This window comes from Oxyura jamaicensis, chromosome 5 (genome assembly GCF_011077185.1).
Source record: "Oxyura jamaicensis isolate SHBP4307 breed ruddy duck chromosome 5, BPBGC_Ojam_1.0, whole genome shotgun sequence".
Taxonomy (NCBI): Eukaryota; Metazoa; Chordata; class Aves; order Anseriformes; family Anatidae; genus Oxyura; species Oxyura jamaicensis.
The window spans coordinates 39,236,124-39,262,149 of record NC_048897.1 but is presented as its reverse complement, the minus strand read 5'-3'; the positions used below and the strand labels follow the sequence as shown (position 1 = coordinate 39,262,149).

At 43.8% G+C, this 26,026-nt stretch overlaps 2 protein-coding genes across 3 annotated transcripts in view; one reads left to right on the top strand and one right to left on the bottom strand.

The window, feature by feature from the left end:
* ASB2 (ankyrin repeat and SOCS box containing 2) overlaps positions 1-17,843 on the top strand; it is a 30,443-nt gene extending 12,600 nt beyond the window's left edge. For both annotated transcript variants that reach the window (XM_035328390.1, XM_035328389.1), the window contains 5 exons: positions 1,365-1,610; positions 4,045-4,216; positions 9,039-9,600; positions 12,897-13,050; positions 13,824-17,843. In XM_035328390.1, coding sequence (XP_035184281.1) covers positions 1,365-1,610; positions 4,045-4,216; positions 9,039-9,600; positions 12,897-13,050; positions 13,824-13,960 — 1,271 coding nt within the window. In that variant the 3' untranslated portion in view covers positions 13,961-17,843. The remainder of the gene's footprint in view (positions 1-1,364; positions 1,611-4,044; positions 4,217-9,038; positions 9,601-12,896; positions 13,051-13,823) is intronic.
* A 1,578-nt stretch (positions 17,844-19,421) lies between these two features.
* FAM181A (family with sequence similarity 181 member A) lies at positions 19,422-21,752 on the bottom strand. The gene is made up of 2 exons (XM_035328391.1): positions 21,437-21,752; positions 19,422-21,182 (listed from the first exon to the last, which is right to left on the bottom strand). Exon 2 carries the CDS (start codon positions 21,095-21,097, stop codon positions 20,228-20,230), a length of 870 nt encoding a protein of 289 aa, XP_035184282.1. The 5' UTR covers positions 21,098-21,182; positions 21,437-21,752; the 3' UTR covers positions 19,422-20,227.
* Positions 21,753-26,026: the final 4,274 nt, after the last annotated feature.

Below are 26,026 nucleotides of genomic sequence, written 5' to 3'. Positions count from 1 at the left end.
CATATTACTGCTTTCAGTATCAACCTTGCCTCCAGCTTCAGATGCCTGGCACTAGACCTGTTCAGTTCAAAATGCCTTAGTTGTAAAATTCTGGCTTACTGTCTGTCAAAGGAAAGCTGTTCTACTGTGTATTAAACACACAGCAACAGTGGTACTAGCAGGTAGCAGTGTTAGTAGTAATAGTAGCAATAATAATAATGTGAATGCATCCATTAACCAGAGAAAAACTATTATTCAGAATATGCAAGTCTTTATGCAAAACCTTCTGGCCCATCCTTTAATAAAAAGAGTGAAAAATTTGAATGGCAAATTAGTGTGTTAGCAAATTTAATTATGCAGAGCTATCATGCACAGGTGATTATAATAATGTCTTTTCAGATAGTTGCTTTCAGTACATGTGAGTGACACATGTGTATGAGAGAGAAATCCATGTCCCAAGGGAAGAATCAAAACCAAAAGAGGACCACTGTGAGAAAAAGGAACTATTATATAAAACAAAACAAAAACAAAAACACAATTACTATAGAATGTGTTGGCCTACCTCTCTGCACATTGTAGAACAAATGCTAGAGGGGAGTTGTAAAAGTTTTTGATTATTTTGATTGATTATAAAAGTTATTGATTATAGGTGCCTTTAGTTTGGGGTGCCACAGGCAAAGTGTATAAGAAGGATCAGAAGCCTCATGATTTGAAATTCAAGAAGCAATGGGACAAACTGATGGAATAAAAATCAGTAGAATACTATTAATTACCACAAAAACACCATTAGCTCAGGATGGTCCTGAGTTGTGAATTGTTGCAGGCTGAGAGAGTGGTACCTACTCACCCTGTTATAATTTTCTACGGATCTTTTCCTGGCCATTCTTGGTTTGGGCTTTTTTTTCATTTTATTGTCTATATAGAACTCTATTTGTAGTTCAGGACAATAAGATCTAGAGCCATTTTGCTCAGAAGTTGCAAATACAGCGTTCAGGTCATGTGATTTCTACGATTTGTTCATTCTTCATAAATTATCTCTCATCCCTTATCCTCTCCCTGTGTCACTGTGATGTCCAGCTGGTACAAATGGCTGGGTCTCCTTAGAACTAGGCTTGGCACAAGTCCTGCACATGGCACAGCCTCCCCCAGCTCTGGACTGAAGATTGGCTTCACTGCCACATCTCTTGCAAGCCCCAGACAGTATCATTTGGCAGCAGCCTTAGCCATCATGGTGGTCTTAGCCATCAAGATGGTCGTATTCAATATGGCCAAGCTGCTATTCAATTGCAATTCAATATTGCCTTGTGCTACATGAAGTGGATACCCACAACACCTAGAATCTTTTCAAAAATTTGTATTGATCGCTTCCCTTTTCTTCAAAACAGCCTGCGAGCGCAAGAATGCAGAGGCCGCAAGACTTCTGGTACAGTACAATGCTGATACCAATCACCGTTGCAATCGAGGATGGACTGCTCTCCATGAGGCTGTCTCCCGAAATGACCTGGAGATTATCGATATCCTGGTGAAAGGGGGTGCCAAGATTGAGTCTGCAAACTCCTATGGAATCACTTCTTTATTTGTGGCAGCTGAGAGTGGGCAGTTGGAAGCTCTGAGATACCTGGCAAAGTGTGGTGAGTAGAGTTGTGCCCTTGACACACCATTACTCGTTTCATCCTTGATATTTCAAAATTCCCATTAATTTTCCCTGGCTCAGCTTTTCTATCTCCAGACAAAGACTAGCCTGTAGAGCTGCCGAACCCCTGTTGCTCCAGATGGCTGGATTGTGTGGGGCCTTTCAGAGAGCATGGTCTAAAAAAATGTGTTTTAGCATTCATTCGAGGTCACCTACTTCGGGAATTAATATGATGCTCTCTAATTGCATTGCTTGACAGCTTTTAAAACCTGTATTGCTGTGCATATGTAGCTTAAATCCAATCAGTCACAGAAAAAAACTGTAGGTGGTAAGAGATGGCAGAAGTTGAATATTAACCAGCCCCATCTGCTCATGAACATGTACACTGATGGGCAAGGTTATCTCTCCTCCACTAATGAATCCTGCTGAAAATAGATAGAGTACTATTGTATAGTTAAGAGATTTATACCTAGGAGAAGCAGACACTCTCCCTCGTGTGTATGTGTTCAAACATATAAACAAAGTGAATTTTATTCTAGTTTACACAAAATCTAACTTTTACTGCTCCAGTCATGTAAAACAGCTTTACAATAAGCACAGACTTTACTACCTTTCTGAAGAATATTTTATTATTGCCGTGGACTACTATCTTCAACGTAGGTAAGCATTGGGTCCTGCACTTGTGAAATGAGAGTTAAACGCCAATGAAGACAAGAAGAGCTTCTAAAACAGCTAGAAGAGCTAAGAAAGATATGACAGTCTGGGAGCAAAAAAAAAAAAAAAAAAAAAAAGAAAGAAAGAAAAAGTGTCCTGTTGTCCAGCTAACATTGTCAAGTCAGTTTTATGTGACCATTTAGTCCACCAGACTGCCCACAATTTTAGAAACTAAGCTGGAATGTGATTTATGTTTCAACTTTGATAGATATTATGAGTTTCTTAAAGTTCAATTTTGAGAAAAATACACAAGAGAAAATCTAATAAAACTCTCCAGTTGTTTCAAGCCCTCAAAAGCTCCTCTGAGAATCCCAGAAATGATATCACTGCATTGTTTACAATGAGCAATGTTCGTCATAAAAAAGGTTTCTTTTTCATTTCTTTTTCATTAAGAACGTAGTCCTGTGTTATGTTTTGTCACTGCAATTCTCCTGATGTTTCCAGCTACAACATCTTCAAAGGGCCAAACACAACACAGATGTTTCATTTTGGGGTGAGAGCACAGGGAAATGTTCTCTTTGGCAGGGATTTTTCATGATCAAATGGGAGACTGATTGACTCCTTTATTGGAGTTTAGAAGCAAAACTCCAGTGAACTGTCATTCCCATTTAGGATGCATATAGAGCAGCCTTCCCCCAGGACCGCATGGTAGAGTATATTGCAGTCAAAATTCAGTCTGCCAGGCCTTAAATGTCTAGCACAGAAAAAAGCAAGATTCCAAGCTGTTTCTGGCCAAATAGAACCAGGGCTTGGTTTATTCTTGCTTGTTGTTTATTAAGACAAGCACCCACTAGAGTACATGAAAAAATGCCCCAAATAGTAGTTCATCAATAATACTTATCTTTTCTTAGGTAAAATTTACCGTTTGGGGCCTAAGTTGAAGCCTCATAAAATGGAAAGATAAAGCTTTAGGTGCTAAGTTTTGAAATGAAATATTCATTGAGTAAGACTTGCCCAAATGAAAGCTGATTAGAATTCTTGTTTAGAACTATGCAGGTGTCTTTATAAAATCCTGTTTCAGCCTGTATATGTATGAAAATTGAAATATGTTATAAATAGTATATACATAAGTATATACTATGTATATAAATAGTACATACATATGTACCTACATAAATATATAGATTATAAACAATTTAAAAATGAAATAAATATATAAATCATAAATACATAAATACATAATCATATAATAATTTACTTTGGAGAGTTACTATTGAGGTAATCTAGTCCACACTTCTGCTCAGGAATGTTATATATGCATAGTGTAAATATATAAGTACTAATGGAATTATTGTGTCCAAAGAAAAGGCCATGATAAATAAAGAACAAGCATATTTTAAAGCGTTTGTCTTTGAGACACAGCTGAATGGAGCCTCCATTCACAACTGGGATCTCATGTTTGACACCCACTGTGCATTTTATCCTGAGAGTATCTCTGCTTTCCTAGCGTGCATTGTCATTTTATCACTTTACTTTCCCCAGCAGCCTGTGAGTAAGAGTATGATTCCCTCATAAAATTCACATCATAGTAAAAGCCAGTGGAGATCTATAATGTAACTGTATCACATTGTCATTTTGCTGTGATAAGACTTCATTCACATCCTCTTTCTGCACATGGTATAACTCCAATGTCATAGAGATTTGTGTGTTCATTCAAAGTATGTTGCTCCCATCTTATTTTAACCTTTTGGTACTACAAAGATTTTCTTCCTTCCTAGGTGCTGATATAAACACTCAAGCCAGTGATAATGCCTCTGCTCTTTATGAAGCTTGTAAAAATGGACATGTACCTATTGTGGAATTTCTTTTGTCCCAAGGAGCTGATGCTAACAGAGCCAATAAGGATGGCCTGTTACCTCTTCACATAGCAGCCAAAAAAGGGATTTGCGAGTAAGTTTTAGTTCATTTCATAATTTCATCTTTTAGATAAAAATATGAAGTCCTTATGAAAAGGAGAACGTAATGTTCCAGATCCAATTCTGAGCATTGCAAGCAAGGGAGCTGCCGCTTTCAGAGCTTAGGTTGGAAATCATAAACTGAACAGAGTTTATTTTCAGGATGGGGTGGTGTGAGCAGGGATGTGAGGTGAAAGGTCCCTCTAGCTTTGACATCACCTATTACAGCTAATAACTCCATGTATCTTGAGAGTGGATTAAACTGAGCTCCACAAAGTATGCTTAAGATAGAATAAAAAAGCATCTGTACAGTGGGTTAGTATTCAATAGCTATCACAACATAGCCTAGTCTGCAATCATTTTCCTACTTAAATAAGCCCTTAGTGATTCTTCTCCACAAGCAGAACATGCTGCATTCATCTCTGGTGTTTTCAGGTTTTATTAGCCATAATTTAGCTGCTGACAGCAGGAAGTGGTTAAGTGAATCTTTAGGGCATTAGTGAGATTGTTGCTAGAATATGGTGTCCAGTTGTGGTATCCTGCCTTTCAGAAGGCTTTCAGGAAATTGGAAAAGCTTCAGAAAAGAAGTATAAGGATCATCCAAGGTCTGGAAAATATGCTTGTTAGTGAGTGATTAAATACTCTTTCATGGAACAGACAAATTCATAAAAATATACTTTTTATTTATTTTTTTTAAATTAAGTGTCTTTGGGATAGAACTGATTATATTCTGTAAACACTGAGAAAAGTACCTAATGGAAAAAAATAACCAGGAATTGAGTAGATTTACCAGTCCCCTGAAGTAGTTTTTCCTAATAGGAGAACACAGTCCTGCCTGAAATAAATGACGTCAGTTTAGATGTTGTCTAGGTGTGGGATTGTTGCACTGTCACGTAAGTAGTGCTTCCCTATCTCTTTCAAGACCCAATAGGAACTGACATTGAAACCTGCTTATGAGCCTGAACTCCTGAGCATTTCCTTCTGATCCCAGGGTGAGTTTCAGCTCCCACCTTTAATCCCTTGCCACAGCCCACAGATGTTTTTGCAAAACACAGTCACATCTCTGGTTACAGTGACAGACCCCTTGGTGACTTTAGTGGACTCTTCTGACTATAGCAATTTCTGTCAAAATCCTTTAAGCAGTGATTAAAAGAGGGAGTATGTCCAACTGCAAAGGATATTTCTAGGTAGTAAAACTATCTTTGCAGACTGCTAGAGCAGATTCTTATATATTTCACGATGTCTAAGGAATGAAAACTTTTGACAGTGCTACACCTCCCCACAGTATCTTTTCTCTTAGCATTTTGGCCCGTATGCGAATCCCAATTACACTTCTCAAATCACTTTGATAGACCTGAGGATATTTATTTTCTGCAATTGCAGTAGGCCTGCTTCTTTGTGGAATCTGTATTCAGAGGGCAGCCCAGTGTGAATTTACGTAATTGGTATATATGCTTCGAGCATGTACATAAATATCTTGCATAGACTAATACAGGAATGATTCAACATTTTCTGCAGGGTTTGACTTACAAAGACAGTTTCTTGAAAACAAACACATTCTAGATCAGAAATGTGCCAGAGACAAAAACCAGCTCCAGTCGCTCACTTTCAAAAAAGTTAATCCAACAGTACAGTAAATTGATCTGAATCCAATCTGTATAGTCTAGACCAGCTCTCTGAATCTATTCTTCCCCTCAGAAGATCCACGCCCCAATCTGAAAACAAATTTACATGGAAAGTCTGCAACCGGAGTCCATCCCTATGTTATGAAAGAAAGGGCCTAATTCAGAGGTCACGTCTATCATTGCTAGCACTGACCAGCATAAATGAGACCAGAATTCAGCTCAAACTCCGTATTTGTTCACTTGGAAAAGACTGAGAGCACAAATTTTTGTGCCCAACTGCTGCAAACAGAATTGCAAGAGGATGAAAAAAGAAAAAGATCTCTTATAAATATTTATCTAAATGACAAAGCTTTAGCCCAATTGGCTGATCGGTCTTAATTCCTTTGGTATTCAGTAAAATAACACCCTTCATGGTGACCTCTCTTTGTATTCCTGTAGATTTAATACGTAATTCTGCAGGAATTTCATGCTTCAATTTTTTGCCAGAGCACGAAGGCTCCCTACCATCAAAAAGCAAAGAATGTAGTCCCAGGGCTCAGCTGTCAACTCTTGTGGCTCGGTGTTTGTTTATTTTAAATGACACCTTGTCAATACTGACATGATCTTCATAAGAGTCATCTCATCAGCCGTAGGACAATCGCAAGCAGTCATTTAACTCCTTCCCCCTTGGGACCAAGGAGCTGAGAAGAGTTTGTGAAGTGTGGGCAGATTTATTAAGTAAATGCAAGTCAATAATCTCTTGGCACACTCATAGTAAGAATGCTCTCTGCCTCTTCCCTATAATTTCTAGGAAATGGAGATCCCAAAAGCGGGTATCAGGGATAAGGGAAAACTCAGCACTATTTCAAAACTGTGTAAGAATCTCAGCCTTGTGACAGATACAAGCTGTGGCATGGCTTGTCCAGCCTTGGCTGCCTTCACTTGAGCTCTGTTCTCCTTCCCACCAGACAGGAAAGACTGCAGTGGTGGAGACACCACATTACTGAACCAACTCACTTTGAAGGAAGAAGGAACAGACAGGTAGTAGATACAGAACTAGACTCTGATAAAATATGATGATTCCAGGCTTTCCTTTTTGTTCTCCCAACAAAGTCTGAGGTACAGGGATTGTACTGATTTCTGTGGCTCTGCAGCATTTGGATTTAAAGCCTCAGTGTGGCACCCCTGTGGTGAGGTTCAGGTCCCTTGCAGACAGAAATGAGGCAGGTTAGACCTCAGATGTGAAGATCTGGTTGAAGCACATATTCTGGAGGGAAAGAGCAAAACAGACCCTTAAATCTTCAAAAGAGTTGATCATGGGATGATTAATTCTGGCACTTGGCATGGTGTCCTCACAGTGCTTTGTGCCCTTTTTGCTATTAGGGCTCTTATAGAAAACATTTGCGAATGGTGGAAAGTTGCCAGCTCACCGACATCCAATCCTCTTGCTCCCTGGTGACCATCACAGTGCTGGAATGAGTGAGGATGCTGGAAGGGAAAAAAAAAAAAAAAAAAAAAAAAGTACTTCACTTCCCAAAGTATTTACATAACTTAAAACAACAACAACACAACTTCTGTTTACAAGATAAGGTGTAGAAGTAACTTGGAGACATCAACTGTCCACCATGTAAATGGGAACATATACTGTAAAGTGTTACGCATCTTCAACTCTTCTGGGAGCACTGGAGGCTCAGTCTTTCACAGGATCATTCAATGGATCACAAGCAAAGTTTTTTTTTCCTGAGACTAGGGCTTATATTTTGCTTAGTTCGATATGTAAATATACTTTTGAGAGCTTAGTGTTGGAACCAGCCATTGAAGCCCATCTGAAGATGTGCCATATTTTAAAGAAGAGAGGTACTACTCATCAGGAAACTGAGCTCTACATGTCTGTTAGAAGAGCTGTTGAACGCCAGATAGAGTCATCTGCATGAGGGAGGAGGAGGAGGTGCTTAACTTGCTGGCTGCCACAAGTCCCTTTTTTAGATGTCCCTGTCTCTGCAGGTATCCCATAGGGAGCATGGGCATCTCCTGGCACAGTAGGCAGGCTCAGGTCTGATGGTTCATACTCTCTTTCTAGATCTAGATCTAGGTGACTTGTCTGTATTTACAGAATCAGGCTAGCACCTTAGCTAAAATGCCCAACTCTATGAGCAGGAAATGAGGGTTTAACACATAGGTCTGGTTATGCAGCTCCAGTGACACCTGTGGAGACATAAGATGCTCATGGATTTGCAATGGCAGGGGCCTTGTACATCATATATTTGAAATGCTGAATACATAATTAGAGCAGCCTGATTTATGTTGCTGTGCTAAAGGCTGCATCACACTTTCCAATAGCAATCCCTGGTTACTGGGGTTTAGGACTTGGCTGTACATTTTTTCTCCCTGGGCTAAAAGCATGGCAACCAGCCTAGAAAATATTTGTGTTTCTTTTTCTCCCCTTTCCTAATTATCTTTTTGGCTCCCCATGATCTGGGATGGATGTTGATAGCCCCACGGATTTGCCACGGCCAAAAGCTGCACAGTGAGGTCCTCCAGGACGGGGCTCAATCCAGGGTAATAACTGAACTGTAAAATCTGGCATGGAGGTCTGGAAACCAAATATATAGTTTATCCTAGCTCTGTCCCACAGAGGAAGGTTTGGTTTCATACTTTTTCTGGTCTCAAGCCTCTTGCTGCAGCTGTGACCCATGAGGCCTACCAACTTCTTGTGTGGTGAGCACTTAGCAACAGAGCTATCATGATGGAGGTGGGGACCTACAACCCCTCTTTCAACAAGTCCAACCTGCTTCCTCAGGCAGTTCTTCTGGCTTCTACCCACAGTGCAGTGGTGGAGGTGCAGAACATCTGGGAAAGCCCATCTGGGTGTCTGCCATTTGGGTTGTGGCACAGAAGTGAGTTACAGCAGGATAGGTGAGGAGGCAGCACATTGTCTCTTCCATTGTAAGTGCCCCTGTGGCTGTCAGTACCTCACAGAAACTGAGAGATGATTTCAAAAAATTTGTTCCTCTAAGAGGAGTCACCTAACTCGCATTTTCATCAAGGTAAGAACAGGGAGATGAAGACAGGTTACAAGTTCACTCTCTGGTTTTGCTCTGAATGAGTTGTTCCAGTGCCAGTTAGTAGGCTCTTAAGGTTACAACCACAAAGCAAGGATTTGCAGTAGATCCACTAGAGCTCACCACTGCTCACTGGCTCTCCACCCATCAGGATTGTCTCCATGCTGATCCCCGTGACCAGCCGCACCCGTGTCAAGCGCAGCGGCATTAGCCCCCTGCATTTAGCAGCCGAGCGCAACAACGATGACATCTTGGAAGAGCTGATTGATGCTGGCTATGAGGTGAATACCAGCCTCTCCACTGAACGCTCCTGCCTTTATGAGGACAGACGCACCACCCCCCTCTATTTTTCTGTTTTTAACAACAATATCTACGCAACAGAGCTCCTGCTGCAGGCTGGAGCCAACCCCAATGTTGACCTCATCAACCCCTTGCTCATCTCCATCCGCCACGGTTGCCTGAAGACCATGAAGCTGCTTCTCGACCATGGAGCAAACATCAATGCCTACATTTCGAGCCATCCCACCACATTTCCAGCAACCATCATGTTTTCAATGAAGTACCTTTCTGTGCTGAAGTATCTCCTTGATCTGGGCTGTGATGCAGTTTCCTGTTTTCAGTGTCAGTATGGAAATTGCCCACACCCTGCATTAAATTACAGACGGGACAGACTTAATGATCCTCAGCTGTCCACAGAGCCAACTGTAATACAGGTAAGCACAACTAAATCTACCTTTAGCACTTCTGAGGATATCTCTCACCTATATATCTAGATAACTTCATGTATTTCTTTTCCCACCTTTCCTGTGAGAGAAGTTGCCTTTAGTCCTACTTTACTTACATAAAAATAAGGCTTAATAGGAGTATGCGAGAGCTCCAAGTCCATGTTCAATGAAGGAGGGAGAGCGGGGGAGGGAGAGGGAAGATAGGCAAAATCTGCTGTTTCCCTAGCCTGAATTTCAGGTGAATTATAGGCATCTTGACAGCTTTTGCTGTCAGATCCACAATGCTCTTTTCCTCTGGACCTGAGGTGCCAGGAAGGAAGCATGTTTTCTTGACAGGCAGTGTCAAATGGGCAATAGAGACATGCTTGTGTTTCTCACCCTGTAACACCTGCTTTATCTAATAGAGAATTTAAACTCATGGTTAAATTAAAAATGTATAGCCCTTCACTTTATGAGGGTAAACTAGTGAATGTAAACTGGAAAAGCAGCCAGGGAGAGGGTGTATAAATCACTGCTTTAGCTACATGATTGCACATTATATTCGGTTTTCAAACAAGTAGGAGATTTAGATCAATGACTCCATGTTTTCAAAGCCACTTACAGGTTTTAGATGACCATGAGTTACATGTCTATCTCTGCAGTCCCTTCCAAATCTCAGCTACCTTTTCCATTGAGCTGGAATTGGATTCTCAGCCCCCTAAATGACAATGCATAATCTCAGATTTCACTTTTTTATGTGTGTGATCTTTGCCTGTTGACTCCTTCCAAAATATCTCAAGGAAAATATAACCCTCCAGTCACAATTTACTATCCTTCAACATAAGACACTACAAAAACTCTCAGCATGGCAGTCCCCTCTCTCTATTGCAAAGCATGAGGGAAGCAGTAAGTTAACTCCTGTATAGCTGAACTGTACCTTTGTGTGATTTGGAAGATAGTGTCCCTTAGGCCAAAGAAATGGACACCAATAAACTGAGTAATTTCTGAGTCTTGAACCACGATAAGATAGGAAGTAGAATGAAAGAAGGCTGGAGTTCCAAGGCAAAGAGAGAGGATTTGTCTGTACCCTCTGTGATATCCCAGCCACAAATAAATTGGTTTGGTTTTACTTAGTTAAATGTGGTATTTCCTTCTGGATGTCACCTAAGACTATTTTTAACATGTAACAAAATATTGGGTCACACACAAACAGAGCTATCACCTCAAAAGTCAGACCACGTGAGGCAGAAGAAGCAAAAGCTGTGTAAATTTATATCTGTGCCTAGAGAGAGATTGGTGAGGGACAAATGCACACAGAGCAGAAAAAGTGATGCCTTCCTTCCAGTATTATTTTAAATTTGCTTCTTATTGCTAGGTTTCTGGCTAATAAAAGTAAGGCTTGTATGGTCTAGCTTTGTGACATGGCTGTGATATGGTTTGTATTCTAAAATACAGAGCATCATATGAAACGGGAGCCTTTTCTACACAAAAGATGTGCATTTCTTATTTTTCTGTATGGAATTACATAAGGAAAATAAACCTGAATTAGTCTTTACACAGTAAGACTATGAGCTATTGGAGGTGGATTTGAAAAATACATAGCTATAAATCATTATTGCTTCTACTGAATTAGTGTTTCCTGGAGAAAGTGAGTGCAGAAAAACGCACGCTGTCTCTGTCCCCATTTCCCGAATTGCAGTGTCAGAACCACGGACTTGGGGAGTGAAGCAACCTACTGCCGCGAGAGGGCAATCGGGGGCCTGCCAAGACTTCAGGCAAAGTATGTTCCGAGGCCTGAGTCCCTCTGTCCTCGAGACAATTCGGCTGCCTGTATTTGCAGTTTTGCATTATTTTGCTTCAATTTGCTCTGCTTTTTTTTCTTGTAACATGTTTTGGAACATTTTTATCTGGAAAACATTTTTGTAGGATGAGCTCGTGAATAGGGAAGAGAGAAAAAGACAGGCAAAGTCTCTGGCAGAGACAAGAGGGGAGCAATAAGATCCAGAGTTTCATTACTCTGAAACTGTGTCCTCATTTAAATTCTGTCAAAGTGGAGTTAATGCTTGGAGGTGTAGTGCAGAGCCCCAGTTTGCACATTGTATGTGTAACTGCATGGTAAGGGCATACACACTGGAGAATGTCAGATATCCCAAACAGAATTTCCTATAAACAGTTTGGTAGAAAATTCTGGGTTGTCCACTGGGATCCTCAAAGCATTACTATACTTAATTTTTTCTGAGAAAAGTTACATTGGGATGCTCAGAGAAACGACGTCAGAAGAGCAGTAAACACCTCTGAGAATGCTCTCACCTTGAATGAAATGACCTTATAATTCTCTACAGCTTTATTCTTCCTAGGCGTGCTAATATTTTATTTCTGAATAAGAATATCCACACAAAATATTAATGCATTATGAGTTAGTGCTCATACATGTACAATCAAACAAGATCTAGTTACAGGAGCTTAAACTGAAAGAGGTTTAGCCTGGTGCATTTTCTTTCCCATCTGAGGTGGGCTTGGAAGGTGCCTGCAGACAGTCTCAGTGATTAAGAAGATGGATGGTGCATAAGTCACCAGTATTCAATTGTGTCCAGCTATGTGTCTGAGTTCTCATCCACACAGCATGATTTAGTTCATCTTAGCTTATCTGACTGCTCATATGCAGATAAATCCAGAGATATCTTCATCATATGCAGCACCCTAAGAGATAGATGAAGCTGTCTGGTAAAACACATGCATTCAAATCAAAGTGGGAAGGAAGTAACTACTTTTTTGAAATGACACTGCTTAACATCAGCTCTGTGCTTCAGTATTTCCATAAGTAGCCCTCCATGCTAAAGCTCTGAGTTCTCTGCAGCTTGTCCTTGGCATCTGCAGATGCCAAGAAGAGAAAGGGAACCCAACAGGTCACAGTGCCCTGAACTGTATGCACCTTGCCGCAGCTCTCTCACCTGCTAACAGCGAAGCTCTGAGGGCACTTCTTCCCTCCCATTTCCCTGGAAGTAGAACTGTCAGACCCTGTAAACAATTCACCATCCTTTCTGTGCTCCAGAGATGGGACTCCAGCAGGGTATTGTGTCCTCCTGAGGCTGCAAAAATGTGATTCTGTCCTCAGTTGAAAATAAATAAATAAATAAATAAATAAATAGAGACTTTAGTAGAAGGTTTCCCATGGTAAACTTGAAATAGCCTTCACAGCTGGTAGAAATTTGGGACCAACGAAGTAGCTGGGATTGTTGCTGTTGTAGTTTCTGAGGGTGCATTCGTCTCTCACTGACTGTAGCGAAATCTGCTTTTTCTTGAAGTTTTGTGACATGGTGTCTACTCCAGAGATGAGTCGCTGGGCTGGGCCAATTATTGATGTTCTCCTGGATTACGTGGGTAACGTGCAGCTCTGTTCCCGGCTCAAGGAGCATATAGACAGCTATGAGGACTGGGCTGTCATTAAAGAAAAAGCAGGTATGGTCACTCAAAAGAGAATCCAGTAAAAATAGTCTCACCATTGGATTCAAAACGTCAGTCACCATCTCCTCTTACAGTTTCCATTCTTTCTGTTGAAAAGTCCTATAGGTTTTTAACCTGATCTATGCAGAACCAGACAGTCAGTATCCATCCCTTAAACTCAGAAGGATTTCCCTCCTGCGACTGGTTTACATTTTGGACCAGTTACAAAGCACTAGAAATTGCTGGGTTGCAATTGACTCTGATGGATTTAACATCAGCTGTGGATCTGACCCACTGGAAAAAAGCCTTTGCAGGGCAGGCAGGCTTATTTGGCTTCACATGGGATGCAGGCAGATCAGGGTAAGCGGCCTGAGATGGCATGATCATCTCCACAGCAGGCCAGCAAGCACCAGTGGCTGTCCTCAAATATTCTTTCTCACAGGATCCAAAGTCTTTTATAGACATTATCAGAATTAGTTGTCCAGCACCAAGCTAAACTGGGAAGGTATTGCATTTATTCTCAGTGGAGAGGATGAGTACTGTGAAGCAGCTTGCTTAAGTCCTCCTAGAAAGCCCACTGCTAGGCTGAGATGGGATACAGCACCCATCCTCCAGCCCTGTTTCCTTCCCTATGCCATGAATGAGCAGCCACTGATGCCAGACACATCATCCCTCCATTACAGAAGTCCCCTTTTTCCTCCTCCCATTCTCCTCTTGCCACTGTCCCAGCTGTCCCTCTCGAGTTTAAAACCTGCTCTGCTCATATTTCTGACTTCCCTCTCTTTCAGAGCCCCCACGGCCCCTTGCCCAACTTTGCCGTGTCAAGGTACGAAGCCTGATCGGAAGAAACCGCATTAAACTTATTGACACCTTGCCTCTCCCACACAGACTGATTCGATACCTACAGCATGATTACTCACAGTGACCTCAGGCATAGCAGACATGCAGTGGCTTCCCGGCACGGCACCCGACACCATCGGCATGGTATAAGGGTGCACGACATGCACAGGGGAGAGGAATTGCTGCTGGCTTGGTCAAGTGCACTCCAATGATTAATCTGAAATCTAAAAGAAATATGCTTCTGGAGCACAAGTAAGAAGAAAATGGAGGAGACAGATAAATATTAGGTTTTGCGGGAGAAAACACGTGATTCACCTCAGAGCTTGGTCTGCAAAGAAAAGAAATGAAAGGCAACTCTGAAAAATGAATAGTGCTGAAGCAAGTACCAGTGGGAGACTGAAAGGTATATTGGGGTCTGATGGAGCTTAGCATCCTTGCTGTGATCACAATTCAGAAGTTGTCAAGAGTCAACATATTTGGGAAAACAATCACATTTCATTCACTGACTGAGATTTTTATTTTAGTTTCTATTCTGTGTTTTGGATTTCTGCTCAGTGTGCTGATTGCTGATTCTCTGATAGTTTGACACCAGCTTGTTAACACTTACACTTTTATTCTTTGGACCTTTCTTATTGAGTAGAGTACTTGATTTCTGAACATTCAAAGCTCAGAACTTTTAAAAAGACTAAAACCCAGATATGCTGATTCCTTCAATACTCAAGGGAAAGTTTATTTAAGAAGGATATAAGAATTGTATTTACACATAGCAAATACAGTTCATGTTGTATTACATTTGCAATAAGAAGGAGGTGAAATTCTGCTTGAGAGAATTTTCTAGACTGGGGGTTTGAAAGAAACTCTGAGCTATTTTTTATTTTTCTTTTCTGTAAATTAGAAGTAGCTGCACTGTAAACAGTAGCTTTAGTCTGTCATGAAGCTGATGTCAGAACAGAACAAAGGCCTAGAGGAGCATGGACAGTGACGGAGAAGAAAGAGGCAAGGTACATAGGAAAGACAACGCTGCCAAGCCAACTTTATCTGTTGTTCCACTGGAGGATCTCATACCGATGAAATCCAACCTCTCTTACCTCCTTGGACGTCTGTGGCTATAGCAATGCCATCACTGGAAGAAAAGAGGGATTATCTCAAAATGAGGAAATGCAGACTTATTAAAACAAAAGCACAGAATTAGGCTTCTAAATCTTTATTTGTATGCCTAAACAATGCCAAGTTGTTTCTGCCAGGTGTAGTTCCACTGAAGCCAATGGGATATTTGGTGTCAGATATTACCAAGGCAGAATAAAAGTCCAAGGATTTAGCCCTGAATTTCCTGACTTTGGAAGTCTGAAGTATCTATTAGCTCCCTTTGACACTGATGAAAGTTATTATCTCAGCTTCTTTGAAAATTAGGTCACCTATTTACAGCTCAGATGCACAACTGATTTATGGCAGCTTAACAAGTTGCCATCTATCAGCTGAACCACCATAATTGTCCGTGAAATTCTTTTATTGAAGTTTTTAACAAGTCACATTCCCTCACAGCTGGGGAGGCTGAGGAGCCCACGAAGGGTTATTGGCAGTGTCTGCAGCTCAGTTGACAGGTGTGCCTTGCTGAACCACTGCAATTTGAAGCATGCCTCGGTCCCACACAGGCACCTAAGTAGAGATGAAAGAGCCTAAATTTGCAACCATGTCTTGACAGATCTTATGCTAGAAGCATGCCTGTTCTTACCTTAGGTGACAAAGGTGCTGTGCAGTAGGGTTTGTTTTGATTCGCCACCAGAAACCTGACACATCTGTTCTTTCTTTATTGGCCTGTGTACCATGGAACCAGGTAGAAATACAAGCAGGGAAAATGCATTGCACCAACTTTTCTTTGTGTAGAGTTTTACATTTTAACACAGGACTAAAAGTGTGTCGCACACATACAAGTCTGTGTGGGCACGGAAGTCCAGATTCCGTGATGGTTTTGCATGAAATGTGTTCAGCACTCTTGGGATAGGACATGAGCAGAAGCAGAAATGGTTACAGCTAAGGGCACTCACCTTATCTGTCCCCTTCCCAAATGCAAAAGCAGTTGAAAAACCAGTTTTGATTCACACTGAACTGTCACCTTCTTGCAAAGCTTTGGAAAGTCAGGTGCGATTCTTCCACTGTTAAAATATCACTCACTACTTTCCATTACTACCAGGATCCGTACCCTTGTCCAGCAGCATGAGCCCATGTCTCCTACAGGAAGGAGTGAGGTCCCTGGGGGCACCGTGCCATCTGCCCAGTACAGCCATCAAGAAGATGGAGCCTCCCAGTGACACCAGAGAGGAGCTGGCCACCACTGTTGTCTGTACAGAGAACAGCTGGCTGAGCAGGCCACCGAAACCTCCCCCAGCCTTTGTGAGTCTGTCATCTTTAGAGCAGTATTGCCAGTGGAGGCCCTGTAATTGTAAGCAATATTTTGAAAAATGGAAAGTCACCTGTGGAGGTCTTGCATCCCTCACTTTACAGGGCTGAGCAGTGAAGGTCTGGGTCTTACTCATATTGACGTAAATCAGAAGAGAAATCCTTGAAATGAAATGAATGTAACAGAGCAGAATTGTGGGGGGTGAGACACACAACACGGCCTGGTGGACACCGTTTACTTAAGCATTTGTTTGGTGTGCACTGAGAGCCCTGGAGATTGCTGGCTGGTGGAAGGATTCGAAATGACCACCTGCATGCATAACTGCAGGGGTGCGGTTTCATTAGCCATCCCAAACTGGGAATTTCCCCTGAACCAGCACTGTTATGTATGCAAAAATCTCACAAGCTGCAATTTCTTTTTATGTCCTTGAACAAGCCCATACTGGGTTTGGGAAGAGCAAAAAAGAGGAGAGACAAGTATGTTAAAGAGGGAATCTAGGAATTATGTTATTGTGTCCTTTCTGCTTGATCCTTACTGCAAACCTTCATACAGTCAGTTTACATTTATTTGCACTGAAATGGAGCCAGCTACCTCTCCTACACTCCGGTCACTGACACAATGTTTTACGTGTGATACTGAATCTGCAAAAAATTTGACAATCATTTACTGCATCTGTCTAGAAGTTACTGTGAAAAGACAGATACCCAATATCCCAAGCAACCCAGGTTTGTAAGCAGATCAGTTGTCCTAGTGTAGGGAAAAGTGGCTTGTTTTTATAGAGCATGATAGAATCCTTCAGAGATGATGACTTTTTCTGAAATGTTGTAGGAATATTTCATGACCAGGTTACTGTACTTTTTCTTACTGCAACATGTGCAATTCACTTTATGTTCTCGTGCACTTTTTTGATTGTTTATTTTGTATGAATGCTTTTTCATTTACCTCTCCCTTCCCATTATTTATGAAAGCTATTGTAGTTTCAGCAGTTTAAATTTGCACTGCTGTAGTAAATAGCAGCTCTCAATCGTTATGTTTCCATCTTTCAAACAAAGTATGAATTAAACTATTGGACTCTGAAGGGTTATCATCTGTTCTGAACAATAATATTGAACAACCAAACACTAAAATAGCAAAGTCTGAATCAATCCAAGCTTGAACAATTAATAATTTTGATGGTAATTGCAGGAGTGAGAGAACAAAGTATTGCTGGAGAGGAGACAGAGTTGTTATTCTTCTCAAACATTTTGGAAAGTCTCACGCATCTCCATTCAGTGATTCTGAGTATACTTAGCAATTCTCTTCTGTTCATTTGCATTTTACTTCACTGCTGCTCCAGTTCAGAGACCCAGCAAGGGCCAGTTCCTGCTCTGGGCTGGGGAGGGAAGTTCCATGTCACAAAGGAATTTAAGGCTTTTAAACATAGTCTGAAACTGAGGGTGTGTAAATTTAAATGCATTGGCAGTATAGAACCAGAATGGTCTGGTTCTACACTTTGACTTAAAATATGCTATAAAGCTACATCACATATGTACAGCACCACACATTCAAATAAACAGTTAAAAAAGAAACAGCAAAAAATTTTGGTATCTAAAAGGTAGAAACTTGTTTTTAACTCCCTTCATTTTCTGGATTTCTTCAGAAATAAAATTTCTGCAGAAGCTACCCACTTTGCCAAATATTTCAATGTTGATAGAAACCCATATTCTTGTGCAATATGCAACACTTTCAAATTTCTCCCCTGAATTCAAGCAGGAGCAGTTGCCCACAGCAATCTTTGCAATACCCGCTGCTCATTCCATGAGCTGCTCTGGTCACCCAGAGGGAAATCAAAAATGATGCCAAGGAGGCTGCTCTGGATTGGCAACACTGGGAGAGAGTAGTTCAGCAGCAGGCTTCATCTGAATTACAACAGTGACACGGAGCTGTTTATGTGAGAAAGTGTTCCTGTTTCCTTGTAAAAAATACCTTGCCTATGACTCTGCAATCTAAGAGCCATAATTCTCTTCCCAGGCTACTGTCTCTGATTTTTGTTGGAGTCTCCTTGTGGAGAGAGACAGTCTCCTCATAGATTTTTTTTTCCCCAAAAGACAAAATATAAAGACATAAGTATATTCATATCTTCACTTCTGGATCAAGAGCTAACCTGATGCCTTTGTCTCTTAGACCAGCTCTTTACCACCTTGCACCTTTCATGTAGTTGCATGTATGTGCTACCAAAGACATTTTTTTGCTGTCTCCAATAGGAGAGGCTTGATACATATATGAAGTACTGGTAGCAGTGAGAAAGCAATGAAAACTATCTCTGCTTCTACTTTCGACCTGCTAGACTAGCACAATACAGCCATTGTTTCCATAAAAGTAAACATCACTGGGATAAACTGAGAGGTTTGGGGAAAGAATAAGCTACTTTTGGCCTGAAAGTATTTTATGTCCTAACTACAGTTGCAGCCTGGTTACATAACACCAAGTCCCACCACAAGATCCAAAATTAGACTCCACAGTGGCTTAAGATGATAATTTTTTCATGACCAAAATTGGAAATTGCAACAAATGAATGAAATTTTCATGACTGCTCTTGAAAAAAGCATGGTCTGTTTTTCTCTTCACAGATATACCAAGAGTGATAGAGCGCTACAGTAGCCAGAGGCCAATGATATTGAGGCCACTTTTTGTTGAATCCTGGGAGAAGATCTCATTCACTCTAGCAAGAGCAGGTTCAGGTCTGGGGAGGTCACAGATGTCCATTCTCTGTCCCTTTTCCCTGCCATAACACACATCTCTTGTCATGAGTGATTTATTCCAGTGTAACTGGATAGTTACACAACTCCAATATTAAAACTTTCAGATCTCTTGTTCTGTGCCTTAGCAAAACCTTCTCCATGGGTTTAAGAAAAACTTAACTTAAAAAAATCACCTATTAGCTTTTACAATGCCACTTTGCTAAAATAATTAAGAAAATATTGTGCAAAACATTTCTAGCCAGGTCTTGTGATTAGATCTTAAAATCAGGCAAAATAAAAGATCTCTGCTAGATAGAAATGAAGGCAGGCTATTCTATGCTCTTTTCTATCATATTTTATGGTTTTGTATTCAACAAGTTAGACGATTTATCATTTTTTTTTTGGTTGGTGCAGAACAATTTCTGAGGCAGAAATTCATTCGGCTTTCATTTACACTGGTTTAACACCAGCTAATTTCCCAGCCTCAGAAGAATTACATTTGATTTACATCACTCTGAATGGGCAGAGATTTCAGCCCTCGTGTCTAACCACCAGTTGCAAATTAAACCTGTGTCTACCCAGTGGGGCAAAAGTAAACACACTACATTTGCAGAATCACTAGAATAAAATTACCTCCTTTCTTCCTTTATTTTTTTAATTCTCTCAGTATTTACACACAAGGAGAGCTTAAATGAATCCACAAACATGGTTTCTACATTAAATACTGTCCTTCCAGTCTCTTGCATGCAAAAGGAAGTGACCTGAATATCTTGACGTCTCCAGAATTACTTAAAAGTACAAAAACTGTTTCAAGCAGTTTAATTCATTTCATTTCGCTGTTCTGGCCAGACGGCAACTCTGGGAAGATGTTCCCACATGGAGGAGGTCTCCTAGGTGTTACAAGTGCGGGCTGTGAATGGCCCGGAGCCCCCTCGCCATAGCTTGAACAATGTGCTTCCACAAAAGAGGCCTGGTTTGCCTCACACGCCATGCCACCAGCTTCATAAGGCTTATTCCTGATTTGCACCCGTGTGGTGAGAGGAGAATGGAGGCCAAACAGTTACTGATTCACTCCAGCCTGTGCAGGAGGACAACAGCGTGTTTGCTGACGTCTCTGGACAGAAGCTCCTTCCCCACACTGCCAGCAGCTCATACCCACTGCCCAACCTGACATTTCAGCTCTCTCTAAAGGGCTGTCGTGTCCAGTGTGACACCCCCTAGCCCTTTTCCGTGGCTAAAGATACCCAAAAACATTGAAAATCGGTGGGGGTACAGCAGGCTTGGTGGGGATGGGTTTCAAAACCACGGGTCTGTAGAGTTTCTGTCCCGCTCCCTCCGCCTCCTTGCAGAAGGGCTGTGCCTCGGCTGGCAGTGTGGCTGCACTCTTCCTCCACAGCCCCAGCCCTGGGAAGGACGATGGGGGCAGCGTCCCTGGGGGCTGGTACACAGCTGGCCCAGGGCATGGGAAGGGGCAGCAGGTCCAGGCACCCACCCGGCCTGAGAGGACACCAGCAGGGTCTTTCTCCCCTGCATGCAGGGCAGGCTCAGGGGGGCTCTCAGGACCAGCACTGTCCAGGCTCCTTTTGCTTTTCTTCCCCTCAAAGGGAGGAGTGTCTCTGGGGGCTGACAGCCCCTCAGGGCCCGGGGGGAAGCCCCTGGATGGCAGGCTCTGGGCTGGCCGCGGCTCTTCCCAGAAGGAGGCAGGGAGCTGTCGTTTCCTCATGGGCACCTGGTCGGGCCTGCCGGCCTCGGGATTTTGCTCCAGCAAAGCCCGCTCCCCAGCCAGGCTCTCCTCCGCCTCGGCTGCCCGCAGCGCCTTCTCAGCAGCAGCCCCGCTGTGGGGACCAGGGTCGGGCACCTCGGGCTGGCAGCCACGGGCCCTGTCCTCCACTCCCCGGCGTGGGCCACACTCCGACGGCTTGCCAGGGTGGCACCGCGGGACCCGCGAGTACTTCTGAGAAAACCTCTTGAGCTGCTTCTGCAAGTATTTTCTGTGGTCCACTGACCGGCGGCAGGGAGCGGATTTATCCAGAGCTGCCTTGATGTCACTGGAGGCCAGGTTGACGAAGTTCAGCAGGGTTTTTACCTCACTGTCCGATGCCATTTCACTGGACGTCGCGTGCAGAGTTTTCCATTAAAAGTTTATAATCCGTCCCGGGCAACCTGCGAGCAGGCTTGGAGTATGATGCCTGCATTTAAAGCACATCAAGAAAACTGAGGGAGGATACGGGAAGTCGTCAAACTTCTCAGCTAAGCCCACAAGTTGTCCATCAACTCACCTCCATGCAGGCAAGCCACAGGCAGAACTGCTGCACACCCGTGGCCCCGCAGCGCTGCCCGGGCATGGGGTCTGCTGGCTTAATCTTGTTAGGTGAGGCTTAGGTGGGGAGGAGAAGCCGGGACGGCTGCTCCAGCATCCCTGCAAGCAAGCACGGACACTCACCCGGCGCGCGGGGGCTTCTCCGGCGGTGCTGGTGGAGGAGAGCCCTTCCCGCTAATCTCGTTAGGCAGGTTACACACCGCCACCCCGGCGGAGCAGAGGCAGCCGGTGTGTGGAGGCAGTTGAGCAAGCACTTGAGCAAGCTGAATGAATATCGACTCCGCCGAGTTCGGGGCTCTCTCAGGCCAATCAGGAGCCACTTTGCCAAATACAAAGCATCCCAATCAGGCATCAGCCTCCCCTTCTCACATTCTTTGCCATCACAAATTGTTGCCATGGGGACAGCCACAGAAAGACAGCTAATAAATACAATCATTTCCCCGCGATTTCTACCATTCTCCCCTATCCTCTTCACCCCTACCAAGGCCTTTTTTTTTTAAAGGCACAATCCAAAGGGAAAGTGCCGATGATGAGTTAGGAAAGTTTAGGCACCCTTTTCTCTGCACTCCCCGAAGCTGTCTGGGGGCTGATACTGACCATGCTTCATTGGCACAGGACAATGTAATACGGGGGACCGGGCTAGCCTACTTTTAACCGTTCCCCATCAGAGACTTTTTTTTTTTCCAGGGGAGGATGATGTCAGAAAAAGGTAGGAAAGGAACAAATCTCTAAAGAGATGTGCAGATATCCATGGAAAGGGAGCTTGAGCGCTCAAGAATCTTGTCTTTATGTTTGCCCCCTCAATTGAGTTACACAAAAGCTGAATTACCCATTCAAACTACCCGGACAAAAGGATGGAGTTGGATAGTACTCTTGCATCTGTAGTCAAACAGTTAGAGACTTAAATCGAGTCGTCATGATGGAGAAAGAGTTAGACAAAGCCCATAGAATTGCCATCAGCAAACATTTTCCTGTGTCATATTAGTGGGTCTCCATGACTCCCCCTGGCCTGGGGACAATAGCACAAGTTTGCACACTCGACTACTGTCACCCTGCCAACGCTGGCAAGGAGCAGAAACAGGACAATCCTTTAAGGGGAAAGCATGCCCGCTGCAGGGAAGGTAAGAAGAGAGGGAAGAAAAGGCGTGTGAAATGCTAATTGAGCTGCTTCCTTTGCTGATCCAGAGTTATGCGAGCCCTCCGCCTTCTTGCAGGCTTGTCCCTAAGGGGTGGCAATAACTTAATAGCACAGTACAACCAGGAGCCAGGGGAAGAGGAGAGCAGAAGGGCTGCCCTCGGTGCACGCCGGCGGCACAGAGCTGGCGGCAACCCCGTGCCCCAGCCTGGGACCCGCTGCCTCCCACTGCCGGCACAGCGCTGCTCCGGGGATGAGAACTGTGGAGCGAGCGGCAGGCTGTGCGCGCCCATGGGCAGGGAAATGCTGATGGCTCAGGGGCAAGCACACGTGTGCCTTGGGGAAAGCAGGAACTGAAGTCCAAGCTGTCCCCCCTTTTGCAAGTAAAATCTTCCTTGCTGACATGAGGCATCGAAGGTCTGAGTGCTGAGTTGAAAACTGTGGTATTTTACATGTGTCTCTATTGCTCTGATTTTCCTTAGAGAAGGACAAGATCCAGACTGTGCCATTATACCAGGATTGTGCTGACTCTTCAATGTCCTCATACCAGTGCACCCAGTGCTGCTGCTCTATTTCACATCACTTCTCCCAGTCCAGCCCAAGCCACGTGTGCCTGTGCCCACACTCAGGTGTTGGAGGTCTAGGAAGACCCTGGAACCAGGACATCCCACAGCAGGAGATGCTGCAGAGCCATTCGCACCACGGCGGGCTGCAATGTCCTGGCTGGGTAGAAAGCCTTGAGGGCACCTTGGTGCTGTCTGAGGCAGGTGAGGCTGGCAGGACAAGGGGTTGCTGAGGGCTTCTCTCCTTCTGTCCTCCCAGCTTCTATTGCAGAAGCAGCTCCTCCCCTGGGAGACCCGGTAGCTAACCCTGCCTGCACCCTCCATCATCTTCCTCACAATATAAGGATGCAAATCTCTGCACAGTCTTCTCCAGTAAGACATGGGGAGGGAGGGGGTTGGGGACAGGGGCAGGACACAACAGTTTCCATTCACCTGCTCGAGCATCTATTTTGGGATATACTAGCTGGGGTTTGCCCTTTCTGTGACCCAACACAGATATTTCTTCTGCAGCTGAGGTTACAGAGAGAGGTTTTGTGGAGTTCATTTAACAACACGCACATTAAGAGATCACACCTCTGTTTTCAGGAACAAACTGCCTCCCGTGCTCGAGCGTTTGCCCCCAACCTGGCCATCACGTTGCATCCACCTCCTGCTGGAGCTAGTTGGTAGCCCAATGGAATGAGAGAGAGAGACAGAGAGCTGTGGGCATATGCCAGGGAGCAAAGGATTGACTCAGGATGTTAATGAGCTTTGTCCTCAGAGGCCTGGTAAACTCATGTCACATGCTTTGAGACCCTATATTATTTATAGGAAGGATATGGGGTATATACTAGAGGATACAGAAAACCCAGCACCCCTCTGAGACACCCATGGCTAAAGTTCTCTCCCAGTCCCCATCCACGCCTGTCCCCTCCTGGAACGACACTTGCCCAGGTCACGGCTTTTTGGCCACCACGTGGCAGCTCCCCATGCCACAGTGCACTTGCTGCTCCGGCATCCCATTCCCCTGCAGCTGGGTAACGGCAGGGAGCTGGAGGGGAATGAACCGGCAAGTGGGATTTAAAAACCAGAGCAACCCACCCTTTCAAGGTCAGACTCAGGTTGAGCTGCACAGGGTTTTCTCTAAGAGGCCACCGGAGCCCTTTTGTTCCTCGCTGCTCTCGCCATGTTCATCCCAATGTACATGTGAAAGGAACAATTAACAATAGGGCACTCCTCTCCGAGGATCCAGTGCACTTTGAAGTGTCCACCAACCAAAGGCTCAAGAATGATACATCATTTTCCACTGTGAACGTGTCAACCTAGTACAGCAATTGAAAAAATGTCTCCACATGCCTTCCCAGCATGCAGACAGGGACCAGCTGGAGAGCCACTTCATATCTGACATGTCACCCCCTGACAGCTGTCTTCCTGGGAATTTTTGGTATGTGAGGTTTACTAACTCCTTTTTTTAAGTGAAGCACAAGAATAAATCCATTCACTTTAAAGTTGTAGCCCAGCTTCTCCTAAACATGCAGCATCTCATTCAAGACTAAATAAAGGAGAGAGAAAAGAAGATTTTCTTCCACAAAAATACCTGGGAAGTGTTTTTAAAGTGTCACTCATTGAAAGTGATGTCACGATTTAGCCGCTTCTACGCCAAAACCTCCCCCAGCTTATTTCCACTCTGAGGGCCCCTTCAGCATTGGTATTCCAGCACCAGCATCCTCCTTGGACAGTGTGAGCAGACCCCTAACACACCCCACTAACGGGGGAAGCTGTCCCTAAGCAGTCAGTGCACCGAGCAGTTTGGGTAACATGGATACCCAAAGCACCGCTGGTATTTTAATGGTCTGTAAAGCAAAGAGGAGCTTGGTGAACAGCTGGGTGGTACAGAGGTGATGGGTGGTACAGAGGTGATGCAAAGCCACTGTTTTGACACTGGTTTACTCAAAATTCCTTTTCACCCCCCAAACCAGCACTTTTTCTCTATCCTAGCCTGAGCAATAAGTGTTGTAGTGGGGCTCTCCCCGCTGTCAGTATTTGCATATTGCAGTGCTGGTACACTTTCAGGGCAGGCCTGGGCTGATATCAGCTCCGGGTGGCTGCTTGCCCTCCCTGATTTGGGGTAAGCAGCTGCTTGACTGAGGTATGTCTGTATGCTAGGCACTGTTATTCCCATCTCTTCTCTATGCATGCTAAAACTAGGCAATATCTATTAATTAAAAGAAAAAATACTTTCAGATTTTTACTTAAAAATTAAGGCTTCTTAGCAATTGTCAACAGATTTGCTTGAGAGCTAAAGGTTTAGGTTCATTGTGCTTTGGAGAGGAGAGGTCTGGACGGGACAGGACAGAAATGTTAATGATGCACTGATGGCATAAAGGTGGAAGATGTTATTTAATGCCATACTGCAACAACTGGGTGGCCTCAGGAGTTAATGCAGTAGAAGAAGAAAGGATAGTAGGAATGCTTGGCCACACACGTCAGGAGCTGATAGCAGGAATTTCTGCCATAAGGACAGAAGTCACTGTCTGGAAATGGGAAGGAAAAGCAGGTGATAGGACAAAAATGAACCTCTCCCTTCCATCCAGTCTGACCTCCCTTGGCCCCAGGATGGGTTCTGTAGGACATAATCCAAGAGAGGACACTGGCGGGGTTCTGGCCTCCAAACAGGTTATCCTCTGGACTCAGAGCCTGACCCAAGCCTGGGACACGAGCCTGCACATCCCAGAAGCTGCAGATTCATTTTGAAAGGGAGAGACTTCTAAGTTCCTCTCATAAATGTTTCTGAGGATGAAATCCATCTGTCAGAAAGCTGGCGTAGGCCAAGCTAGCAGCCTGGTACCTGGTCCAAGGATCTGAAGGACCTCTGTGACAGACAGGCAAATAGTGCCCACGGCTGCAGGACCAGTCCCCAGGGGCTGTCTGACAGCGTCTGCATGGGGATGCAACCAAAGCCCTTGGCATCCTTTCCTGCGCCCCAGCACATGGGCACTGCAGACAGCAGCAGGGATGTCTTGCCCTCGCACTTAC

What these genes read in the sequence shown, in the direction of transcription:
- FAM181A (XM_035328391.1), bottom strand. Translation starts at nt 21,097, where the DNA reads ATGGCATCGGACAGTGAGGTAAAAACCCTGCTGAACTTCGTCAACCTG.